We start from the raw sequence: 22,150 nt of genomic DNA, 5'->3' as shown, positions 1-22,150 counted from the left end.
GCTATAGACTGAACAGTAATAGCTAGAGGCAGAACAAATGTCTCAGCTCTGGCTGTAATACATTTTTCAGAATGAGTCCATCAGTGACATTGGCATGGATTATTTGATACTTCCAAATAAAGGCACATGAGGATTTTTCATATCTTAAAGGCGTAGCTTGGATTATTTGAAGTGGGGTTGTTTGAGGTACTTACCGATCATCAGCGCCAGTCGGCGGGGGCACCAGCACGGAAGCTTAACAATGAACTTTTGTAGACGGAGTCAGCAACAAAATGTATTCTAACCACTTGAAAAAGGTCCGCCTAAAAATATCAATATAAGATCATGTGTGTGGTATTTTTAGAATATTTTCAACATTTTACTTTGCCATCAGACGGCCTTTTTTGACAGGAAACCACTGTTGTATGAGCCAAATATTGCTGTCCAAACCAGCAAACTCCATGGACAAAATCAGTCATTTCAACTCACAGAACACAGGACTTGCTGTTTACTGCTACCCCAATATATTAGTTTGTTTGTGTTATTGTGTGACTTTGGCGAATCCAAATTATTCTTTTAAAACAGCAACTTCACACAATAACACAAGCAAACTAACAGATGACACAGCAGTACATCTGCAACTCCCATATTCAGCAAGGTAAAATTGCTGATTTCTCCAACAGAGTTTGGTTGGTTTGGAGAGAGTGATGTTTGAATTTTATATTGTAGGTGTCCTGACAGAACAGGCTGTCTGACAGGTGACAATATTCTAAATATAACATACATATAAACTGAGGATCTTTTTCTTTTTTTCTTTCTTTGAGATTTTAAGTAGCTAAAATACATTTAATTTCTGACCCTGTCCACAGCAGTTCATTGCTGAACTCCCATGCTGGCACTCCTCTCTGCTTTTGCTTCTCTGGTGTGCCAGGTAGGTAATAACCTGACTATCAATAAGTAACTCATACAAAGCCACTTAAAATGATCCTAACTATCTCTTTGAGAAACGGCTGTATATCAGGTTTTAAATATTACAATTTAAAAAAGATTCATGCATGCAAACAATTCAGAAACAAGCTTTGTTCTAAGCTATCAATGCCCTCATCATCGAGCATAAAAACTTATTTTTAAAATCAATCTTTCAGAAAATCAATCTTTCAGAAACAGCAGGAGTGAATTTTAAGATGTGTATAATAAAGCTCAAGGAAACAAAACACCTACAGCAACACCTACAGTAAGGAATGACAATCAAATCTGCAGATCGCAACAGTCATATTCAGCCAACAATCAGTGTCAATCATCAATCATAGATGAATCGAGGTGTCTCCCCGGGAGCCAGAGCTTGATAATAAACACTGGAGTCACACCAGACTTCTGTGGGCTTTAGGAATAAATAAAGTGAACGACCCTGACATCAGCAGCTAGTAAAATGTTTGGCTGTGTGGACCAGTGGAGAACGTATGAAAGAGAGCTTTGTGTCGTGAGAAATAAATACAGACACAATCATATTTGAGTCAAAGCGTTATGTCAGAAGTTTGAATCATTTGAAACCTGTGAATTAAGTTAAAAGCGCTTGATTTATAGTCTTTTGCCATGTCTGTTTTTGTAATTGCAACACCATATAATATACACAATGTACTGAATCTCTGAAATCCATCACATCTGGAGCTGTGAAGCAGTGTTAGCCACCCTAACATACAAACATCTGTAACATCTGACCTGTTCACTATGACAGACAAAAAACTTCAAAATGCCACTGAAGACGACTCAAAAGGACAGTCACATGTATGTTTAAAACTTATGTTCTGTTGTGTTGTGTTACTAGTTTATTTTGTTTGAGCTCGGGTCGCTTGGCGAGTTACTTGGCCAGTCTCCTCGCCACGTCCTTGTAGGCCATCTCGATCTCAGAGTCAGCGGCGCAGGTGTTGGTAAATTCGTCGCGCGTGTAGGCATTCTTCAGGTACCGCCACACGCCCGTCATGTCCGAGGGGATGTCGTAGTTGCGGTACTTTTTAGCAACAACCTAGGAGAGAAGGCAGAGCTGTGACTTTGACGTGAACTGGAGACAAGCTTGATTTATTTTGCCAGACATTTAAAATCCACCCTTGGGCAGTCTCCTAACTGTACCATCAGTTTGTTATGTTCACTGCATTCCAGGAGGTATTTTGAGACGAGCTGATGCAATTTAGCTACATTTTTGTACCCTGCTTTCAATCAGTCAACCTCATTTACTGCTTTTTCAGCTAATAAACATAACAATAAATTACTTTCAACAACTCCCTGGGTGTTTTTTTATGCTGCATATAAACATTACAACATCACAAACACTAGCAAAAGTGATGTGACTTTTTCCAGAAAAAAGTGAGGATGTGAGAGGAGAAAAAAAAAATATGCTCGGAGTTGAAAATATACCATACATTACTATACATGGTATATTATTATTATTATATAATTACACTTCATGTAATAATTGGACTTGTAATAACATTATGAAGCCTTAGCTAAGTGAAAGAACAACACAAGATAAATGTATTCTGGATGTTCATCTGGATTTTTTGATTATTTCCATCTTCATAACTACCGGACTTACAGCAGTGTTGTTTCCATGGTAACAGGTGACACATGATTGACTGGCAGGAGCGAAGGTACTGAGAGTTATACTATTCTTAGCTGAGACTGTAATTTATGAACCACTTTAGATTTTATATCACGACAGCTTAAATTAATAATCACAAAACTTTTTATGGAACCATGGGAGTGGATCCCACTTTGAGAATCACTGGATCAGAGGGCGTAGTATTTACCATCGTCACCATTTTAGTTTAGTGTGTTAGCATGCTAACATTTGCTGATCAGCTCTAAAAACAAACTGCAGCTGAGACTGATGGGAATCTCATTAGTGTAGTCTGCAGGTGGTGCTAGAAGTAATGTCAGCGGTCCACTGTCAGTCTGTACAAAAGTCTGCTGTTATCCAATAGTCCACAGATATTTCACTGTGGACTAAACTGTTGGAGCGACAGACCTACATTGCTATTCCTAGAGCCACCCCTGCTAGCTTGGACAAGAAAGCAGTTGTAGAGAGTTTTGTGTTTCACCTACTAGCAAAAGCAGATGTGCAGAAGCTGTAGCCAGCTGTATTATGTACTATTAAATCGACTGTCAGTGGACTCAGTATTTCTAAATATTTCAATTATTGATTTTTTACTGTAGCCTGTGGTTGAAGAAAGAAGCAATTTCTCTTGAATTCAGAGGGACTTTTATTTGTTACTGGTATATTTATACTGGAAACAGCTTAAGTGGCACCATATTGCTTTAATATTATTTTTGAATTGTCATAACTATAAGGTGCAGCAATGCCAAGTGTGAGAATTTAAACAATGGATTTGTCAATTAAAATAACCTCAATTTTAGTTCTTGACATCCAAGATAAAATAAGTCAAATACTTTTTCTTGATGGTTGTAAATTTAAAAAACAATTAACATTTAGGAATATTTCCTCAGGTTCACTCCATCTTTACCTTGACTATGTGCAGTTTAGGCAGCAGGTTGCAGTCTGCCAGAGTGAGCTCATTCCCATCCAGGAAGCATCGGTTGGAGCCCTTCTCCTCCTCCATGCTGTCTGCGTCGATCTCATCGGGCAGGGGGCTGTTCAGGTAGTCGTCCAGCTTCTTCAGGGCCCGGGTCAAACCTTTCTCTAGAACTGAACACACAAATGCACAAACACTGTTTAAAATCATACAGGAATTTAGTGGAATCACTAATCCTTTCTTACAGACTTAATGTACATACTCAACTTTTATTTTTTCAAGTTACGTAACCCTCACATTTCTAATATTTACTTTCACACTTTAGAACTTCTAAAAAGTTCTTTTAACTTTAAGTCTTCTGACTTGAAATGATTATTTCAATGAAACACGATCAGCATATTAGCAGACTTCCCAGCATGCATCATTTGAGGGTTAAAACCCCTCTGAGATCCTCCTTTTTTAAGAGAAAATATATGATTAAAACTTGCCCTGTGTGTCTAATATCAAGCTGAAGCTTAATTTTTTGTGTGAAATGAAGAACTAACTTTTCAAACTAAGAAAATTTAAAGGAAATCAAATTTGTTTATGTTCATCAGTGTGAGTGAAGGTTCAACTTAGTATCTTAAGCTCACTGAACATGTACAATTGAATTAATATCATATTATGTCTTTTCATATTCAGTCAGTGTATTTTATATTTACAGTGCATATATAGATATAATACTGCTGAAAGGTAAAAATGACATAATCTGTGTAGTTATAACCTCACTAGGTGGCAGCACAGCAAAGTATAAGAGCCAGAACAAGCCTCAAATACTGGACTCTGCTACGACCTAGTGGAGGAATATAATCATGGCTGCCATAAACTTGTTCTGTTGAGTGCATGTGTATGTGTGTGTCTGTGAGTGTAAACTGCACAAAATGAGGAGCCCACCGGCATTGGCCTCTGGTTTGGTGTTCTTGATGTAGGCTGAGAACTTGGCGAAGATGTCATTTCCAGCTGTGTTCGACTCTCTCTGCTTGGCGGCCAGTTTGGGATACCTGAGCAGACGGGGGGACAGAGGCAGGAGACGCAGTCAGACCAAAGCATCTGGATAGCATTAACACCTGGACTGGAGCTCGGCTCAGACTGAAAACATGTTACACACTCACACACCGAGTTGGCCGCCTGCCCCTAAAGCTCTCTCACACTAAGGTCCATTTATAATGTAAAAAACTTTGCAGGCAATAAAAGAAAGATTTAGTTAATCTGACATTTTTCTCTGCAACTGCTCACACACAGACTCTGATTTTTTTTTTTTTTTTTGAGGGAATAACAATAACAAAAAACAATAAACCTGTCTTAATTGCTCTAAAGTTACACTCTGGCTATAGTCAATGAAGCAAATACAGTTAAGGTTTTTGTTTTCACGTATTAAATGTGCCCGAGACATATATATACTCATTCACAGGAGATTTACAACGTCCATAAACAACAAACAGTTCTATCAGTTAACATCAGTCTTCATATTCACTTTTACTGGCCTGAAATGTTTCCGGCCCTTTCAACAGTGTAGCTGAGGTGAAATAAATCCAGCCAGAAACAGCATGTGTGCAGTCACTGATATAAACTACGTGTTGTAAAACCTTCCAGTTGAATTACTTTGGAGGACAGAGCGTTTCCTCCAGAAACTCCTCGATCTTGTTGATATCGGTCTTGACCTCCCCGTTGAAGGTCAGGAATGGAGGGTGTGTCCCCGGAGCCAGGTTGTGCAGATCCGCTGGCTTTCTATTAAAGGGCACAGAGAGAGCAGTATGTCACTCATGATGAACCTGGCGAGCGCTTATGTGCGTTTTTGTGCTGGAAGCTTCCCGTGTGTTTCTGAACCTTTTGAGGTCGACGGTGGTGACGTTGAAGACGACCCCTTTGAGCCAGAGGATCATGAAGAGACGCTGAGAGAAGGGACAGTTGCCGATGCTCTCTCCATCATTGCCTGCCTACACGCAAACAAGACAACAGAAAACAAGTTAGTGTGATGTAAAGTGACAAAATGGAAATATACCAGTGGAAAAGTATTTAATGAAGCACTGTACTTAAGTGCAGTTCTGAGTTAATTACACTTTACCTGAGTGTTTCAACTTTATGCTGCTTTATAGCTCCACTCCACTACATTTCAGAGGGAAATAATGCACTTTTTATTCCATTACATTTATTTGACAGCTTTCTTACTTCTTAGATAAAGATTTGACACAATGGATATATAACTAGCTTTTAAAATAAAATACGCCGTCAAAGATTAATGGGACAGTTCATTCTGTGAGTTGCAGAGTTTTGGAGATTTCAGCCACAGAGACGTCAGCCTTCTCTTCAGCATGACAGGACTAAATGGCATGTGGCTTGTGGTGTTCAAAGCATCAAAAATACATTTGAAAAATTCTAAAACAGTGTCTTCTTCTAAAAATCATGACCTGGTTACTCAAGATAATGCACAGATCTTATTGTGAGTAGTATTGTTTCTACCAGAAAGAAAGTAGTTCAGTAGATTCTAAAGTAGTTCCGGTAGATTCCAATACAGAAAGAAAATATTTCCTATATGAAACTGTTCACAAAAAAGGTGTGTGGATTATCTTGAGTAACTGGGACATGATTTTTGGAAAGAGACAAAAATCTAGATGAAAAAATAGTAAAATTATGAATTTAAAAAAATATGAATTTTTGATTTTGGGGTGAACTGCCCCTTTAAACTAGTAGTTTCCAACCCTTTTGCAAAAAGCATGTGTATTCATGTCACATTTCAGGTGTCTATGAGTTGTTAACAGCTCAGCCAAACAGTGATTTTCCTTCTAAACATGTCACATAATTTCAATAAACCCTCAAATGTTCATAATTTCACCAAAAATCAAAGATTAGTCCAAAAACTGAAAACAGATCTGCGTGTCAGAGCTGTCTTCTATTAATCATCTCACAGCCCTTCAGATTTATCTGATGACCCTTTTGAGGGTGGATGGATTAAACTAGTTAACTACGTATACAGTGGTTCAAAGTTATTCCACCTCCTAAAACACTAACATGCTGCTAACACACTGATGCTTCAGTATTAATAATCCAGTGATGTCATATATAATAGTCAGAGGAGACAAACCAGTACTTTTACTTAAGTACTTCAAGTGCATGTCACCGTTAATACTTCTGTACTTTAAGGTGGATTTTTTTCTACCACTACTACTAAATTAATTGAGTATTTTTCAAGTATTGGAGTATTTTAAAGATTAATCAACAAAATGTAAAATTAAATTGAAAGTAATTGCTGATTGCAGCCCTAAACATCATTTGAACAACTAATTCACAACCTGGGGGTCCAGACCCCCACTAGGGGTCACCAAAGCTTCAGGGGGGTCGTAAGGCCTTGTTGATATTAAGGGGTGTAAGAAACTTTTTTTTTTCAGTAGGTTTATATGTTAGCATTTCATTAATTTCTGTGAAAACAAAATGAAATAGTTTTTAAAGTTTAGTTTATCATACATGATATAAGCATGACAAAGATGTATAAAGCATTATTCACAGACCCTTTACTCTCTGCTAAACAGCCTCGTCCTGCATCTGGGAGTTAAGAAACATTAAATTTGCCAAAAAAGACGCCTATTAAGTATGCATGATTGTTGAAAATTTAAAAATACATAATACAGACATCGAATTGTATTTAAAAAAAATCAAGAAAACTCATGTCTGATGCAATATTAACACAAAATAATCTGCTCAACATTCATCCATTTGTTTAACAGAAACTTCCTGGAGTTACTGTGTTCTCTATTTGTGCTGATTGTACAGTTGATCATTTATTTTGTGCTGTTACTGTTGCACTGAATATACAATGAAATATGCAAGAGATGCAAGACTGCACTATGACAGCCAGAGTCAAATGTTTTCTCTAGAGTCACACATAAATAAGTCATCAAACGCTAAGATTTCTCACAACACTGTGATCCTCTATGCAATCTTTCAAATGTTTGGCATCCTAAACACAGAGGTCACAGCACAGGCTGTACTCCAGATGTGCACCCCAGAGGCTAGGAGGGGTTAAATGTGTTGTCCCAGGTCACAGGGAGCGTGAACTCGAGCCTTCGTGAGGAGGGACACTGCCTGTACTAGCTACACCACATTTCTGCTGTGGTCACAAGGTTGTCTCTCTGAGAACACAGCAATCTCGCTACGAAGAATTAAACACACATTGGATTTAGCTGACTGTTATCTTTGACTTTTGTTTGACCGGTAAGGTTGTTCAGAGAAGCGTCACAGGTTGTATAAGTGTAAACACCACACAAACTCACATGCATACGTCACCCTTAAATCTGTGATACAGATTTATGATAAGGACGGAGTCAAAGCAAAAGTACACTCAGGGGGGCATATGACAAAAGCAGCATAAACGTGCTATCAAGTTAAAGGTACAATATGTACGAATTTTAGTTTAAAACAATCAAAAATAAACTAAAGTTATTAACAGAAATTAAAGAAATAACAGTTTTGTATATCAACATAGTCTATGTATTGTGTTGCAGAGATATCTACTGAAGTTAGCATGGTAACCACCTTGACCCGCCCCGTCCTGGCTCGCAATACCACTTTGTACTTCAAAGAGCAATAGTCTCATAGTATAGCGTAGTATAGCTTGGTGATGTGTGTGAGCAATATGTCCTTTATCACTCAAGTTAGCTTTTAGTTTTTGCTCTGAGCTCCCAGTCCAGACAAGCTAATGGCAGCTTAGGTAAGCAGCAGTTTGCGATTATTCTGGTGGTGAACTGCCCTGTATTTGTTTAGAGTATGAATTCTATAGGCAGACACTTCCTACATATTGGATCTTTTAAGTATTTTACCAAATACGAAATAAAAAAACAAAATTTGGCTTTTATGTTGGCATTTATCCAAATGGTTTTGAAAAGAATTTTTAATCCTACATAAAGCACACAATCTCTCAATGGAGGATAAAACATGAAAATAACCACATAGGCCATAGGTTTTTCTCCCTACAGCAACTCATATAATCACTTCCTCTGTAGCGTGTACTCGTGCGCACACTGTGAGATCATGTGTCGGCATGTATGGATACACAGCAGAGCCTCAGCAGTGACACCTGAGCCACTGGGCTAGCTGAATTATACATAGTGATTCCATCACATAGTTCAGTGGCCAGCAGGGCACAGAGTGCCGGTCAGAGACACACAGAGGTCCACAACACACACGCAGCAAAATAAGTGCAATGACCTCGAGGTCAGCAGAGTGAGCACAGATTTGACAGTGAAGATTGTTTCTTCATTTACTATATTGTGGCTTGGAAATTAAATGGCAACGCTGTTTTGAAGGGGTGTGTATAAGACTGCCATTACACTGTCATAACCATGTCATGACACTTGCCAAAAACACAAAGAATGTTTATGATGGCTGACATTAAGTTTCATTTGGTCAGTTATGTCACATTAAATGCAAAGTTGACATTGTTTGATATGTATTTGTTATGACAACTTGACATTAACCAAAACAACATAACTTGTCAATGTCTGCTGTCAAACTGGTCTTTGGCCATTAACTAGCATCTTTATGACCATCTTTAAATCCAAAATCTAGGTACCACTTAAGCTGAAGTCCAGGGGATTATTCATGACACTGTTACATAAGCATTTGACAGTGTAGTAAAACCTAATGACATTTATGACAAGTCAAAGGACTTGAGGTCAAGGAAAACATTAATAACACACTTAGGACTGTCTCAGGACAGTCATAACCAGTGTCAAAACCAACCACATATGATAGTTTAATGTAATGTTAAAACTGAACAGTTTCTTTGACAGTTTGATAATGTCAAGCTGTCATGGCAAACACACTGGTTATGTTGTCTTGGTTAATATCAAGTTGTCATAACAAAGAGATTATTGTCTTGGTTAATGTCAAGCTGCCATGACAAAGACATATCTGTTTTGGTTAAAGAAAAGTTGACATTAACCAAGAAAAAAAAAAGTTATGACAATTTGTCATAACAAAGACATTTTTGTCCTGACATTTTTGTCCCCTTCAAATGAAATGTTACCAATTAAACTTTAAATTACTCAAGGAACCAGTGTATGTATTTAATTATGTGCATTTTGGTTATCAATGTCCTCAAACTATTATCATAAACAACTTTGACTGATTTACTTAAATGTGGCACCAGCAGCAGTCACGTCACAGAAAAAAGACACAACACAGAAGCTGAAAACATTTTGTCATTCAGTCTGTGGCCAGCAGTACACTGCTGCTCCTAGCAAAGACCAGAACACAGAGCTGTCAGTTTAAAAGTAGCTGAGCCAACTGTATGTACGCCAGCCATTGATGCTCAGTGCTGTCATGCTGCCTGCTGAGTGCATGTGATGCCTCTGTCTGTGTATTGTTATGGCTAGCCTCAGCAGCACGGCGGTAACACAATACACAGGCGCTGATAATGGCCAATCAACATCTAGAACATGGAGGACAAAAGCTGTCCACACAACTAGGCCTGCAGGCCCAAGAAACATGCATGCATGGAGCCACTGAGTGATGTGGTGATGAGTCCAGCAGAGTCCACTGGAGACAATGTTACTGCACATGACCCATCACACACAACTGTGTGCATAGTATACAGTGGGTACTGGGTCTTCTGTTATTGGTTTGTCTTTCCACATATTCTAATGAAAATACATAACAATGTATAATTACAAGTTTTTTATGTTGCTTGTGCTTCTAAGTTTGTCTGCAATTAATATTTGCCCATTAACTCTTTAAATTCACCTGTAAAAATACATATTTCTATATTTAAATAGAAAGAACAGATATCCAGGCTCAGAGTATTAATTTGAGTAATGTATTTGAGTTATGCTTTTCTCATTAAAGATACGAGACATGTATTTATCATTATATGACAGGGGTGTATGATGATATGGTGAGATTCAGATGTAGTTCCCTCTTTCCTACTCATTTTTTAAAATGATATACAGTAGATTGTTGAGAGGTAGAAGGTAAACTATTATTACTATTACTATTTTACATGGGGGAGTGATGACGAGGAATAATTAAGCAGTCTCATAGCCTGTGGGAAGAAGCTGTTCTGTAGTCTGGCGTTACAGCAGCGGATACTTTCGTATCTCTTGCCAGACAACAGCAGGATGAATAAGCTCTGGCTGAGGTGGGTATTGCCATATCTTATTTGAACTGTATTAAACTGAACTTACTTGTACAATTTGTCCAATAAGTGTACCGTGTTTCTAAAGTACCTGAGCTTTATCACAGAATGTCACTAAAGGAAATGACAGTATTAGAATTTCTCATTTTAGTCCTACCACAAATAACTGACACATTAAAGTTTTTCAGTTACTTTAGTGAATGATGTAGACAAAATTTGCCAGTGTTTTAAGGAACAATCAATCAATTCTCAAAAACACTCTGTCGTGATGCACGCAAAGATTTGTGGCAGTGGTTCATTTTGCATATTTAAACCCATCTGCACTGTTCTGTCTGCATAAAAAAGTCAACATTTTAACTCGGATTGTATAAGTATGGTGCTGTGTTCTTTATACTGTGACAGTGGTCCTAAAATTGTTTTAAAAAGTGTAGAGAAAAAAGCAATATATCACCTTGCTTACAGTAAGTCCTGTATTATGAAATGTATCATATCACCAGATTCTTACCGATAGTTTATAATTAGACATTCAAAGCCTCCCAGTCCCAGCAGAAAATACTTTTATGACCTCTAGAGCTGCTACAGAAAACATTACATTTCAGCATCATGATTTGAGACTAGACATCGTCTTAGATTTTGGATATCATTATATTGTGACATGGCAAGTGTTGTCTTTTCCTCCTTTAAAGGCGTTATTACAGTAAAATGACGCAATTGTCTGAACTTATCAGACTTTTCCAGCTGGTCTATTATTTGTCTTTACCCACTTAGTCATTATATTCACATTACTGATCTTTCTAATCCGAAATCTTATTGTGTTGATATTTTGTGAACAAAACAATACTTTTCAATATCAAAATTATATATTTGGTCAAAAATATTGTGATGTTTGATTTTATCCACATCACAAAGCTCTGAGATACAAGATGTATATCACAGAATAGCCTAAGAATATTGTGATATTATTTAGAAGCTGTATCTCCAAGCCTGAAGGCTCTTTAGTATTTTTCAACTGATCTTGAGGTGTAAAATCACAGGAAACCACTCTGACCATGTGAAGACTTGTTACTCATTAAGTGTTCACGTCCAAATCCTGAGATCCAGAGACAAAATGCTACAATAACCCAAATACTGTGACATGAAATGTTGACTAGATCATACAGTGAAAGTCTAAATTTTGTGCAGGGCTGAGGGCATTAAAATAGGTACAGCCACATAGGATAGTTCTCTGTCCATCTAGGTCACATCTCAGATGGCAGCATGAGAAAAAACACATATCAGGGCCACAGCTACTATGGAAACTGCTCCATGCACAAGGTTTGAGCACTAGATCTGCACTTAACCCACCTCACATTGAGCCAAAAGTGAGTTCAGTTTCAGTAAAAAGAATAATTATTGAATGAGTGACAGAATCGCTAATTAAATTTAAGCTACAACACAAATTTTTAGTCACAGTATTTTTGCATTCTAGAAATAAAGAGTTTCATGTGCTGAAGCAACAGAGTAACATTTTGAATGATCAGGCTTGAAGGGGGCGACGCAAGCCGACCGAGTGTCAGTGAACTTTCAGTCAGGTTACCCAGCTGACTGGTTTCCTAGGAGGTGGATCAGCTGAAAGCAGCCTTTACACCAGCTAATTGGGTCAGTGCATCCAGGCAGCGATGATGAGCTTTTCCACCTGCCTCAGGTAAATTCACCTGCCTCTAACATTTCCCACAGGGCCTCAAGTGCATGTAGTTGTGGGGAACAAAACAACATTGTTGTACTGAGTCAAGCTGGCACTTGCAAAGTGGTATTTTTCGTGTTCTTGCTCTATTTGAGGTGACAATCTGGAACATGTAGTGATCAGCTTACAAAAATAATGCCATACTGTAAAAATTAATTGTTTGTTTAAACTTAAAAAAAAAAGTTTGTGTCCAGGCTGCCTTAAAAATTTAAGTTGACTGAATTTGAGGAAATATTGGAAATATTGTAATGATTCAAAACAAATAAACTTCTGTAATCATCTAAACTTGATATTAATTCAGTTGTGCTTCAGAACACATTCAGTAAGCTTAAGCTATTAAGTTGAACCAACAGCTCCTTTATCAGATGGTAAGTTTAAGGGGGTAGGGATCGAATTAGTTCATTTTAACTCTCAAACAATGCATGCTGGGAAGTCTGCTAATATGCTGATCATGTTTCATTAGAAACTTAATTTAATGAGTTGATTCAGCTCAGTACAGTGCATTCATTCAACTCATATCAAATCAAAAGACTTCAAGTTAAATGAATTAATGTTTATGACTTCTGAAGGGCTCTGAACATAAATATAAATTTTAGTGTTAATTAACTTGTAAAAATAAAACTTGTATATTTACGTTAAGTTCATAAGAAAACATTGTTTGATTCCACTAAATTCCTGTATGATTTTTTTTTACAGTGCATAATGAATATAAAAGAGCAGAGAGGCTGGTTTAATGGATTGTGTGTGAAGAGAATAAACCCACCAAGCACCGCTAAATCAAATCTAAAAATGGCATCTCAGTTCAATCCCACAATGCAGTCCTTCCTTTAATAAAAGTCTGGTTTTAATGTGTCAGATGGGCTAATGGCACCACAGCAGCTTCAGTATCACTGTCACAACAATCCCAGGTCAACATAGAGAGCAGTGTGCCAGTGCCGCTGTAACTCTACCTCTACTATTGAGTTACATGAGCTTTCCACTACACACACTGGTGCTATGCTGAAAATCCTACTCATATACTGTCTCTATCTTCTATCAAAATGTGAAATTTCTGTAACCACAGGTCTGTCTCTGTCTTACCTTGACAAAAAGTTCGATATCAGGGTCTCTGTCTTGACCGTTAGCGGACATGATGCCTGCTTCTGGCTGTCACCTTGATTCTTTAGTATTTCTTTTAAACTACAGTCCTTTGCTTATCCTTGGAGGTCTACATCCTCCAGAGAAAGATGAAATATACAGATATCTTCTCTGAGATTATCCTCTCTCCGCTGACAGTGATCCCTCACACCTTAAGAAGCTGTTTTGATGTTTGTTTGGTTTTTTTAAATCCCTGAATCAAGATCTCCACCACCTTTTTGGTCCTGTAAAGGCTGTCTTCACCCTTGTTTGTCCAGGTCCAGGTGGCAGGTAGAGAAAGCCCTGTGCTCTGATTTGGACACAGATGGAGAGCAGAGCGAGCTCTAACTGACACAAAGTGGAAAACAGGTGTCAGTCTATACCAGGGGGTGGAGCCCCGTCCCTCTCTTCCTACCACCACTGCAACCAAACTCCCCTCTCTCTCTCTTTCTCTCTCTCTCTCTCTCTCTCTCTCACACACACACACACACACATCACCACCATCAGCATCACCTCCTCTCTTATCTGTGTCATGTCCCCTAAACTGATCTCCTCACTTTCTTATTTCTCTCTGGTCTTTTTGCTTATTTCTTAGAGCCTGCTCAGTTTTAAAGGACATTTCCAGACATGTCACAAATAATCACTCTTAAATGATCCTGTTGGAGCCACAGCAATATTTTTGTTTGTTTTATCTCTTGTAGAGGTTAATTATAAGTAAATAGAAATGCAGTTTTGTTGTTTTTAATTTTTTATTATTTAATGGAAACCTGTCTGAGAAGAATAATCGATGTATAATGATTTACCTGTGTGAAGGTGAGCACTGGTGGAAATAAATGGGTCACCGCACCCAAAGATATTGACAAATTGGACATTGGTTTATTGTTGCTGCCAAGAACACGTGTCCGAACAAGTTCTCCCCGTCCACCCTTCAGTGGCCTTAAATGTAATGTTGGGGTTTTTTTATTGAAAGACTCTACAGATCCCAAATATCATCCCACATCCAAAAGCACTGGGTGTCACTTTTCGTCAGTTTTTGAGTGTGTGAGCAGCAGCATTCATATTTAATGTGCACTCACGTGTTTCAACTTGCAGGTTATATTTGATCACCACCAGTAGGAGACCTGGAGAAGATTCCTCTTAAATTATTCATGCTCAGCTTTGGTTTTAAGGCAGGAATTGGCATTCATTCATGGAAAAAAGATCTATGTAGGGCAACAAAAATAAAAGCAGGTCTGAGTGCAAAAATCTTGACTAAATCTTGACTAAAATGAGTGACACTCACTCTTTGCTTCATTCAAGTTCTGACAGATACACCCAAGAAAATACTCTCATCATCTGTACATTTAAAAGTCGGATGAAAGCATGAAAAAAGGGAGAGATTGGGTGTAGAGCTAATTTTTTAAACTGTTTCTATTTATAGAGCAGCCCCCTCTCCTGGCTGACATACCAACATGCAGCACAAACCAATCACTGTGCCACAGTGGAAGAAAGAGAGTTCATTATCAGTGTTTGTGAGGGGAAATGTTCAGTAGTTTCTAAATGTGTCATTTTAGATTTCAGTGAGTTTATTTGTAGTATAAGCCTTAATCAAAGTTACACTCTCAATAGGCTTCACAGAACACAGATGATGAAAACAATACAACAAACATGATAATGAGCCCAGAGTCTTTTCAGATTTAGATTTCAGTCGGTACGCTTTCAACTTCCACATTTGGTAGAAAACCTCATTCCATATGGGTGCAGCTGCATTTCATTACATTTAAAAAAAATCTGTAGTGATTACTTACTTGTTCCTCTTACAGTAAGTCACGGAAACATTAAAGGAATGATTGAGCACTTTGGTAAGTCAGTAATTTTTGCTTTTTTTTTTTTTTTTTTTTTAGCAAGAGTTTAATGAGAAGGTTGATACCACTCTCATGCAGTATCTAGCAGCCAGCAACCCACTGTGCCCAAATTAATTAGTGCTTGTAGGTTGATTCTGTCATCTTTGGACCGTGACAGACATTTCCCCTGGTTTCCAGTCTTCATGCTAAGCTAGGCTTGGCTGGAAGCTGGCTACAGCTGTATAGGCCTGTTTTTCTCTTATAGGAAATGGACATACTTCACTAAATTTAAATGTAAAATTACATTCTAAAAGGTTACATTAGATTAAATGTGTTCTAGTATAGCTCCTCATTAATAAACATACTTAAAAACTGTAATGATTATCTCCACATGATCTTATTGTGTTAGCCTGTTCTCTTCATATGTCTATCCTGTACCATTTAATAAATGTTTAGTTAAAGACTGTTAGCTAATCAGTGTATTTGAGTAAAATATACCTTTAATTCATTTCAAATAATTAAAATCTAGTTGCCACTGGACTTTTGCTTTGAAGGCATGCAATGCCTGACATCTAACAGAATTTGAATCATAAACAAAAAGTCTTGAGTAATATTATTAGATATTATAGTAGTAAATTGTATTATTAGATGGGTAATATGACTTATCTTTTTAGTGTTACAACTGCCCCCACCCAGGAGACCTCTGTAACTCTCTAACTTCTGCATTATATGTAAGTTATAGTCTTGTCATGATTAGTGAAAACATATCAATTATATTATTATTTAGTGCACATTCACATGTTTATGTAAAAAGATGACTAGTGTATTTGAGGTAGTCTGTGAGTTATGAAGGAAAATGTAAAAAATGTTACAACTGCTCCTGTTCTCCTCCATTCATCAGACAGATATGACAGATATGATATCAACAAGACAGCAAATAAGTTTATTTCCCGAAATGTTCAGCTGTTTCTTTAAATATCACTAAACCTGAACTTGATGATCATGACACTGTTAAGGGTTTAGCAGAAATGGCCTTGGTGTCCTCTTGAGACAAAAGGGAGCTCAAATCACTGACTTGTTGGGCTAATTATTCACTCAAACATCAAACAGTAACAGATATTTTCTATCTTCTTTCCGCAGCCAAGGTGGAGGGGAGTGTTTGAACTCTCAACTTGTGTCGACACACACTTGCCAAATGTGACAACCACACTGTCTTGTCAATATGAGTCGTGTGATGAACCAACAGTGATCACAAACCCTTTGAATGAATGAATAAATATGATTATATGATCATTCACACTTTGACGAGGGCTTCTTACACATCTCGTAGAGTTGTAGTATTATCTTTATCACACAGTGCACAATTAAAAAAAGATTGCCCTCTGTGAAATTGCTTTTTAGTGATAGTAGTGATAGCCTAATAGCCTGCCTTATCACAGACAGAGGTGGGAGGAGCCACGAAGGCTTCGCCATGGACAGGTTATCTCCTAACTCTCCTTCCTGATTTTATGGCAGTTTGGTTTATGGCGATCGTTGAAGATTAAACTGTTGGGAAATCCACCTGTGGGTTGGAGAGGATAGAGGGAGGGGTGGTGTGTGGAGAAGGGGCCAAGCATGCTGTCATTTCAACGGTGAACTATGGTCCATGTTTATCATAATTGTGATATAATAACATCAAGATATCATATCTCTAGGTGACAAAATCTGTCCTTTTGTACAGAAAATGTGTTAATATTATGAAGTTCTTAGTGCTCTGGTGTCGACTGAAGTGAAATCCCAAATCCAGTTTATGTTGTTTCTAAACATAAAGAAAGCTGGTGAAAATCAACTGCATGGACAAAACGCTAGGGGAGACTGGGGTTGGTTGGCACGCAGCCGTTTTCTGGTCCTTTGAAGGTCACAGAAACAAAAATGTAACATCAAAATGTTTGCTTTCTTGACTTGCACTCACCTACTATGTTAAAAAGTCTGAAAGTCAAAAACATTTTTGGTGAGGGGAACATTTCAGTTTTATAGCATCAAAAGTAAAAAAAAAAAGAGAGAGAGATTGGAAATGTGTTAGTTCTAGTTTCTATTTCATCACAAAGTTGGATGAAATCTGAGTTTGGTTAGTTGACACATGGTAAGACATGTTATAGGGGAGACTGGGGTTGGTTAGCACACTTTTCACTCTCTGTTATATTTCTCTGGCATAATTTATGTTAGAATATTCTAAAGAATTAAATTGATGTCTGCCCATTTTTAAAACCAAGCAACATTTTAAGCAATTCTTCAGTAGTCTAACCATATTATAATTAATTTAATTTATGGACAAATGTTTGAATGATAGTTTTCCTGTTCATGAATTTTAAACTATTAATGCACTTTTTAAAAAAAATCACACGGGGATTTAGTCAGATCAACTAAACTTTTCTCATTAATTTTCAGAAGACAATATGAAGACAGAAGACAACATGTTTGTCATGTTTGCCAGTGTGAATGAACAACTGTCGGTTCAAATTAATATCTTAAGCTTATCAAACATCTTTTCTCAAGTACAACTAAATTATTATCAGGTCTATTTGACTAGGAAAGTTCATCTGTTTTGAATCACAACAAAATTATCTCAGTTTGCGCTTTCATATTCAGTCAACTTAATTTTTAAGGCAGCCAAGTTAAAGCAAATAATGTATTTTTACTGTGTGTATAGTTTGGTAGTGTATTTTGAAAGATTATTGAGTATTTTGAAAGATTCAAAACAATGTTTGTATTATGTTACTTAATTATTATTATTTTGAATGTCCAGTGGCAAAGGTAGTTAGCCATCCTTCTGATGAATTGCTTAAGAATGGGCAGATATTTTTCTGATTTTTGTTTGAATTAAATGTTCAAATTGTTTCTATTGGTTCTGTCATTTTTTGTAACTATGGCACATAACATTGTTTCAACCAACCCAATAATGTGTGCCAACCAACCTCATGATGGAGTTGGTTTTATCATGAATCACAAATTTAGAAAACATTTGTACACATTAAAACATCTTTATTCATAGCCAAGATCATAGCATTTCATTTGCATTTGCTGCTGGTTAGAATATTCATAACGATAACATAAATTATGCCAGAGTATTATAGCAGAGAGTGAAAAGTGTGCCAACCAACTCCAGCCTTCCCTATATCCTAAACTAGAAAAATAAAGTTTCTTTACGACTTAATAAAAGTCGTAAAAATCATAACAATGGATTTTTAAATATGTTATTCTCTTCATGAAATGAATGTTCTCAGAAACAAAACATTGCTGGATTTGGCAAAGCTAAAGGCTAATACTCTTTCTGCAGTTAGCTCCACACAGTCAGTGTCACAATGGAGAAAGTTGATTGAACACACACCCATATCTATCTGACTGTGGCCTTTGCTGATATAGTAGAGGGACATGACAATTTTAAGATTTAGCACAAACTACCTCTGTCACTCTGTATTACAAGGCTCCTTAGGTGAGTTCAGACAGAGCTCATTCAGTCCAGCCCACCTACTCTCAATCTCTGTTGCCCAATCAGCAAAGTGACCCTGCATGTACTGATAGCTACACCTCACAGAGCAGCTGTATCAGACACACGGCAAAACACACAATTGGATTTACTCAGGCATGGAGTTCACCCCTGGTTTCTATGGCTGTACAGTAAACAAGTTAATTATTACATCTGACTGCCTCCGGATTTAAGTCACTGACAAAGAGATCACTGCTTCTGTGACACTTTATTACTGAAATCGATGCTTTTTCATCAACATTACTGGATACATGTCAGTTTAATACTAAAATTAATGTTATACTACAGTCATATGTAATCACTTCCTTAAAAAAAAAGTGTAATTTATTCAACTTAACAGTAAACAATGTATGTACTCTGGCTATAAATAAGTTGCTAAGATTTTTATTTTAAGTTAACATATATTCATATGGTGCCTGAGTATTATTTTTAATACAACATTATGGTTCTGATCAATGTTTTCAATCTTTATAGAAATGATTTGTTTAAGCTTTTAATTTTGTGTTTTCTTACACGTAATTTGACCTTTTTCTTTGTGAAAATCTATGTAGGACTTGACATATTCAGCTTTGGACCTTGACAGGGAAATTCCCTGTGCATATCAGTCAGAGCTGGCACTGCTTCTCATTTATGATTATTATCACATCATTACATCAGAAGGAAATATAGTGATCAGTCATGTTCTTGGCACACTAATGTCAACATCCATAAAAACAGATTTAGGTTACGCTTTTGAATGGTACATGACAATATGCACACTACAGTGTTTTTGTCTTCGATAAATGGAGAAAACATGTCATTACCAGAGAATATTCTTATGTGTTTGGCTTTTTGCATGTATGTCTCATGTTTAATTAATGTTAGGATCATGTCTTTTTCATTTAATTAATATACAGGTGGAAGGAGTGGACTGATGTTTTTGTTTTTTGCTTTGGTTGTGCCACTGGGACTTTTCTTCTGTTTCCAGGATTGATCTGTAGAATGGATCCTTTGATTATTCCTTCAAGTATTGGTGCTGTGCTGACAACTTTCGAAACATTAATGTTATGAACACTGGAGGGCTGCTGTTGTGCCTCTGTTTTGTCTTTGCTGTTCTGGTTCTTGTTTATGTGTTCATTTATTTTCATGTTTTTTGTTAATATACACTACCTAGCCAAAAAAGTCACCACCTGGATTTAACTAATCAAATAGGTAAGACTCTTCCAGAGTGACGGGTGCATCAGGGTGAGAGGAGAGGCGGATGAAGTGATGCACCCATGATGCCTAGCGCCTATGTTATGATCTGGGGTTGCTTCAGTTGCTCAGGTCAAGGTTCAGAAACGTTATGTGCCCAAAAAACGAGGTTAGCTCACTACCTCAATATGCTGAATGATCAGGTTTTTCCATTAATAGATTTTTTTCTTCCCTGATGGCACGGGCATATTCTGAGATGACAATGCGAGGATTCATCAGACTCAAATTCTGAAAAAGTGGTTCAGGGAGCATGAGACATAATTTTCACACATGGATTGGCCACCACTGAATCCAGACATTAACTATTTTGAGAATCTTTGGGATGTGCTGGAGAAGTCACAGCAGTCTGACTCCAGAAACATGAGAAAGAAAACTGTAAAGTTCCCAGCACAGTGAAGGCTACACAACATGGCTTGAAGGTGCCTTTTAGCAAATCTGATATAGTGCTGAGTTCATCACTAATGACAGCAAAAAACTTTAATGCAGCTGCGTTGTCTGATGCTTCACAGTGAGGATGAATTAAACTGATGCTTCTCCTGCAAAGATCTTCTGCTGACCTGTCTGTATAAAGTATCTCTTACCTTGACGAACAGAGAGATGTCAGGCTGGCTGGGATCCGCCGGTGCAGCGCTGCTCTCATCCAGAGTCACAGTCTCTAGAGTCTTCAGGCTGTAGTCGACGGACTCCTCTGGCTTGCTGTCGGTGTTGGGGTGGGTGTACGCCATCAGCATCCCATCCTCCGCGTTATCCTCTTCCTGGATCCGCGGCTGGATGGGCGGATCGTCGCACGGGTCCCCCGGGGCAGCGGACGACGCAGAGGAGGCCGATGAGCGCCTGCTGGATCCGTCGTGCGTCTCGCCGTTCACCTGCACCTCCACCTCCACCACTGGCTCCGGCTCTACCTCTGCCTTTTCCTCCACCACTTCCTCTGCTTTAACCTCTTCTTCCTCCTTAACTTCTTCTTCTGCTTTAACCTCTTCTTCTTCCCTAACTTCTTCCTCTGCTTTAACCTTTTCTTCTTCCCTAACTTCTTCTTTCACCTCTTCTTCTACCTTAACTTCTTCTGCTTTCACCTGTTCCCCTGCCTTCTCCTCCTCCTCCTCATCGCTGGATGAAGAGGACGAGCGGCTCTTTTTGTCCCCGTCTCTGGTGTCCATGTAATCCGGGGAGCAGCGCTCTCCCTCCGCAGAGACGTGGACCTGCACCTCGCTGTACAGCTGCTCCTTCGCCTCACCTGAGCTCTCATGTTCAGCCTCTCTGTCGGGGCTGTCAGCTCCGTCTCTGCGCTCCTCGTGCGCGCTTTTATCATCCACTGTGTCGCTGATGTGGTCCATGTTTCCTGCTCGTTTCTTTGGCAGAGTTGGGGGTTTGAGGTGGAGGAGGAGTGCTGGAGTGGTCAAAGTGGTGGCACACACACACACACAGTCCGCCTGCCTCTGACTGACTGAGCGCCTGGGCAAATTCCAGCGATAACTCATAATAGACCTTTGATCCCGCAAGTTAACAAGTGATTTATGCAAAGAGGAGGCCTGAGCCTTCAAGGACACGTTAGATGAGAGGAAACGTCCTTGTGAGCGCAGTGAACTCACTGCAAAGTTTTATTTTATTTTATTTTATTTTATTTTATTTTATTTTATTTTATTTTAATTTTATCTTTTGGATTCTAAATTTCTGTCACATGTTGTTAAAAAGTAAAAGTTGAGAAAACTCGGACAATTTAAGTTTGTCCAACTTCATCTCACCACTTCTTTTGTCACAACTTTTAATTGTCACTTCCTGTTAATATATTCCAATTTAAGTTTTTTACTTTTTAATTATTCACGACTGAAGATGTATCTGGACTCGTTCACTTTTTGTTGAAGTAAGAGATTAGCATAAAATTTTACTTCATTTTTTTTTTCCTAAATCATATTTGTAAGGGACTGTAAAAACATTGTAAGTGGGGAAGAATGGGAGTCATGTATTTTTTTTTCCTTTTGCTGTATTATTCACGATTATTTTTCTAGATTTTTATGTATGTATACAAATAAATTTGGCATCAACATGTGGTGTGAA

General features: G+C 37.9%; 1 protein-coding gene across 3 annotated transcripts; it reads right to left on the bottom strand.

Annotated features, from left to right (window-relative positions):
* Window positions 1–1,152: 1,152 nt before the first annotated feature.
* clic5b (CLIC family member 5b) lies at window positions 1,153–21,702 on the bottom strand. Of its 3 annotated transcripts, XM_084737619.1 has the most exons (7): window positions 21,070–21,701; window positions 20,677–21,033; window positions 5,373–5,482; window positions 5,148–5,273; window positions 4,440–4,546; window positions 3,498–3,679; window positions 1,153–2,002 (listed from the first exon to the last, which is right to left on the bottom strand). In XM_084737619.1, exons 1-7 carry the CDS (start codon window positions 21,571–21,573, stop codon window positions 1,838–1,840), a joined length of 1,551 nt encoding a protein of 516 aa, XP_084593745.1. In that variant the 5' UTR covers window positions 21,574–21,701; the 3' UTR covers window positions 1,153–1,837. The 3 variants fall into 3 exon arrangements, with proteins under 3 accessions (XP_084593745.1, XP_084593744.1, XP_084593746.1); XM_084737618.1 differs by having other exon boundaries at window positions 20,677–21,702; XM_084737620.1 differs by lacking the exons at window positions 20,677–21,033; window positions 21,070–21,701 and adding an exon at window positions 13,478–13,819.
* Between the last annotated feature and the right edge of the window lie 448 nt (window positions 21,703–22,150).

The sequence above is a fragment of the Lutjanus erythropterus genome, chromosome 15 (genome assembly GCF_056507025.1).
Source record: "Lutjanus erythropterus isolate fLutEry1 chromosome 15, fLutEry1.hap2, whole genome shotgun sequence".
NCBI lineage: Eukaryota > Metazoa > Chordata > Actinopteri > Lutjaniformes > Lutjanidae > Lutjanus > Lutjanus erythropterus.
Note: the sequence above shows the minus strand (reverse complement) of the source record. Positions and strands in the feature narration are given on the sequence as shown.